The sequence below is a fragment of the Triticum aestivum genome, chromosome 3B (genome assembly GCF_018294505.1).
Source record: "Triticum aestivum cultivar Chinese Spring chromosome 3B, IWGSC CS RefSeq v2.1, whole genome shotgun sequence".
In the NCBI taxonomy this organism is placed as follows: Eukaryota; Viridiplantae; Streptophyta; class Magnoliopsida; order Poales; family Poaceae; genus Triticum; species Triticum aestivum.
In genome coordinates, this window is record NC_057801.1 from 850,564,274 (window position 1) to 850,568,522 (window position 4,249).

General features: G+C 43.8%; 1 protein-coding gene across 1 annotated transcript; it reads left to right on the forward strand.

Moving 5' to 3' along the window:
* The first annotated feature begins 1,953 nt into the window (after positions 1-1,953).
* Positions 1,954-3,516, forward strand: LOC123067111 (GRIP and coiled-coil domain-containing protein 2-like). Its single transcript, XM_044490047.1, has 2 exons — positions 1,954-2,155; positions 2,322-3,516. The coding sequence occupies exons 1-2, from the start codon at positions 2,125-2,127 to the stop codon at positions 3,119-3,121; spliced, it is 831 nt and encodes a 276-aa protein (XP_044345982.1). The 5' UTR covers positions 1,954-2,124; the 3' UTR covers positions 3,122-3,516.
* Positions 3,517-4,249: the final 733 nt, after the last annotated feature.

The window sequence follows — 4,249 nt, forward strand, 5'->3', positions numbered from 1 at the left end:
TTATAGGGGTTGAAAAATAATTCAAATTGGAAATATCTTGGTTTACTCGGGATTATTTTCATGACCATGTCGTAGAAATTTGGAATAAGCCAGTGAAGGGTCGAAACCTGGTACGGTTCAAAGATGGAATAATAAATTCAGTGATTTGCACAGGCATTTAAGAGGGTGGGAAGCAAACAATAATGGATAGTACAAAGCACAAAAACAAAGTTTACAAACCACTATTAATGACCTCAATTTCGCGGCTGAGTTTCGTGATTTGCCTGAAGCGTAGCGAGATAATCTTGCCCTTGCTCGAGATCAGTTAACTCAGCTAGTTAGAGAAGAAGAAATTAAATATATTTAAAGGGCTAAGATAAAGGACGTCCTCCTAGGGGATAATAACACACGGTATTTCCAACTAATTGCCAATCACAAGCAAAGAAGAAAACACATTTTCTCGCTTGATCAAGAGGAGGGAAAGATTAAAGGGTAGAAAAATCTTGAAGAGTATATATTACCTAGTTTATAAGGAGCTATTGGGCCACCAGAGGAGTCCTTGTGTGCCTTCGATAGCTCTAGGATTGGTGATATACCACAAGTAACATCGGAAGAAAATGAATTCCTAACTTCCAATTTTAAAAAGAAGGAAATTTGGATGCTATTTTGAATATGGAACATAACAAAGCACCTGACCCTGCTGGTTTCCTAGCCGAGTTTTGTGAAAAGTTTTGGGAAATCATTAAAGGTGACCTTACGTAAATGTTCCAAATACAATTGGCAAGGCAGTGAAAAGTGTTGCCTTTGCCACAAAAATGAGACAATTAAGCACCTTTTTTAAAATGTTGTTTTTCATGTGTGATTTGGAGTTGTATACATATTCATGTAAACCTTCCTCAACCACGTAGTATTTCTCACATGTTCAGGAGTTGGCTTCGTGGGTTTAGGAGGGATTTAAAACCTTTACTTCTGCTGGGGGTGACAGCTACTTGTTGGTCGTTTTGGTTATGCAAAAATGATTTGGTGTTTGAAAAATAGATGTTTATTCTCCCTTGCAGGTGGTACATTTGGTTATCCATTGGCTCCATACATGGGCTATCCTCCATATGCTTTTTGTGCATGCTTTTGTTGTGGCGGCATCACAACACTTGACGCAAGCGATCACGGTGTTTTTCACCCGGGCACATAGATGACGATCTAGTCTTAGAATTGATTGTCATTACTGTGTCAGACTATCTTTTGTTTATTTCAGACTGTGTGCACTTTTTGTAGAAGCCGGGAGTAAATTCACAATTTTTGTATCAAGTCGATGTACTGATTGTGAATTAACAAAATCCTCCCTTTATAAAAAAGATGAGATCAGAGTACATCCAGCAAGGAGTACTAGTGCACAACCTAAGGGTCCAATCGTGAGTGACAAACTGACAATCAACATAATTCAATCTCAGTTTTTTATGACAGCAGTCGTGCTCATCTGATGGCCAATATGGACAGCTAGAAATGATCTGATCTTCGAGGGGATTCTGCCCAATGTAAACAACGCCAGAAGTCTTTTCTGCAACGAAATCCTTTAGCTGTTGCATAGGGTAAAATCAAGTCCTGCTGTGTCTTTTAACCAATGGGTTCAGAATCTGGTGTAATTTATTGGCTTAGCCTGAATTTTTTTGTTTCTTTCTTTGTCTTTCGAATTATATCTTGTTAGCTTTTGTTTTATCCTTGGTTTTTAATATAATCAATCTGTAGGGGCCCCGGACCCTCTAGTTTCCTTAAAAACAAATCATGCGAGATGTCTTGGACCAGACACATGAGCTGAGCCCCACTCCCTCACTCTTTAATTTGGCAGCACATTATGCACATACCTTCCCTCCACTACTTCTTCCCTCACCAACACTCCATGCATCCTGCCTTTTATTAATTCACCAGCAGCACTCCATGTATGCCTTCTCACCTTCGCCTTCCTCATTGACACTCCATCCTTTCCTTCTCTCTTTTCATTATTCCGGTCCCTTATCTACATATAGATAGATATTCACCCGACGCAGCTTCCATCCACATGGGCATGCTGGACGACGGGCTGCATCTTTTACCTTCGACGAGTGCGCGACAACACAACAGCGGCCGGAAGCAAGTGCAGGTCTCTGCAACATGTCGTATTATGGTCGTTCGTATTGGTCAGGTGCGCTACGACAAAGCATTTTTTTTTTTGAAATGGAGGCGTGCCATTCTTTTTCTTCCATCAAATCAATCCCATCTCCATGTGTGCAGTCCAGCCTGCAGGGTGATCCCATGCATGTCTCTCCACTAATTATTAATTACCCCCTTTTCTAAAACATACACTGCAGACTATGTTGAAGAATATTATAGGGCACGGAGGCTAGAGCAAGAAAATTCCCGACTGTCCAACGAGAAGCGTGAACTGGAGAGGCAACTGGCGGAGAAGACGAGGACAGCTCAGGTGTCCTCGACCCAGGTCTTGACACTGGGGCACAAGGTGCGAGAGCTGGAGCGCCAAAACACCGGACTGTCCGGTGAGCTGTCCAAGCAAAGGGAGGACACCCAGAAGGTGGGCCTGCTCTTCATGAATGCTGCCGATAGGTACCAAGAGGAAGCCAAGAAGCAAATTAGGGCAAAGGCAGAGGAATTGGAGAACACGAGGAAGGCAGGTCTGATGCTAATGAACACCGCTGATACTTACCAAGAAGCGGCAAGGAAGCAAATCAAGGAGAAGGCGCAGGAGCTGGAGGACACGAGGAAGGCGGTTTTGGCGCTCATGAAAGCAGCAGATGCGTACCAGGAAGAAGCGAAGAAGAAAATTAAGGATAAGGTGCAGGAGCTGAAGGTCATGGGGGCACAGAAGGCAGAGCTGGATGCGAGGGTAGAATCTTTGGAGTCGAGGCTCAAGGCAGCTCTGGCAAAGAACTTGGAGTTGGAGGGTGATTATGGTAAGGTGAAGGCTGAAAATGATAACCTTCGGTTGGAGGTTGAGAAAGATGCATCTGCAAAGGCATTTGATACTGAGAAGGAAGAAATCTTGACGGAATTGGAGAACCTTAAGATGAAGGTGGAGGTACCTCAAGCCAACAAGGATTTGATGGAGGGTGAAAATGAGAAGCCTCAGTTGGACGCTTTCACAGGAATATAGCTTGCTGGAAAGCAGGGGCTGAGATGCTCAACATGCAATTAGGTACCTTGCTTGAGGCGAAGGATGTAGAAATCATGAGATAATAAGGATGCCTCAAGCGGAAACTTCCGAGCCATCAAGCATTTGGTGAAGGGTAAAAGTAATGGCAAGCTTTGGTTATCGGAGGTTTTGATAGCAAAGCATAGTCATAAATTCTTTTAGAAGATGAGGTTGAGAGGCTTAAGAAGAATATTTAGCCGGTATTTTTTCCTTGAGAACATTCATTACATCCTCTTTTTAGAAGAAAAATACTAAGAACATTGGTGTCGGAAATGGGCTTACATTTGATAACTAAACAATAATCGTGAGTTTGCTTATCAATATACACCGAGCACATTTATCTATATTATTAGATATATGCATGGTTCTCCGAGTCGTGTAACATGAACACAAACATATATTATACCCTTTTATGTATTGCATACTCAGCGTATGTACGTGTTTTGTAGCTTGTTTTCTCGAAGAAATACCTGGCTGTAGCAACATATATGAAGTGGTGATGGTAGACAGATGGAATAGAGCATAGAGGGAACTCTTTGTTTAATGATCTAAAATATGTTACTAGATGTTTTTTCAAAAGAAACGAGAAAAGCCGTAAGGTTTACACGGCACCAAAAAATCTTCGGGCTCCATTGTTCTTCGCTCTCTGAATTTTGCTTGCAGCACTAGCGAGTTTCAGGTCCAGAACTATCATTTGGTATCAGAGTGTTCGTGAGGGACCATGTCGAGCGGGAGCAGGACACGGACGCCGGCGCCGACACCGTCACCTGCTGATCATCGCTCTATGACTCCATCGCGCACACAGCGCCAGAGCCGTGGTAGGAGTCGCGTTCGTCGTGGCGGCAACAACATCGTCGTCCACAAGCGCACGGTGCAGGAGCGGATCATCACCGACATCAACACGGTATAGCCAATGCTCACCGCCACGAACTACGTCTAGTGGGCTCTAGTGATGCAGATCAACATGGAGGCCAACCTGTTGTGGGACACGGTGGAAGGCAACACCAGCAGTGTGGCCAACGACAAGGCCGCGCTCGCGGCACTCCTGCGCTCAGTGCCCACCGAGATGGTTGGCAACCTCGCAATGAA

Coding starts and splice junctions, on each gene's coding strand:
- LOC123067111 (XM_044490047.1), top strand. CDS start 2,125: ATGTCGTATTATGGTCGTTCGTATTGGTCAG. Junction 2,156..2,321: donor TGGTCGTTCGTATTGGTCAG/GTGCGCTACGAC, acceptor CATACACTGCAG/ACTATGTTGAAGAATATTAT.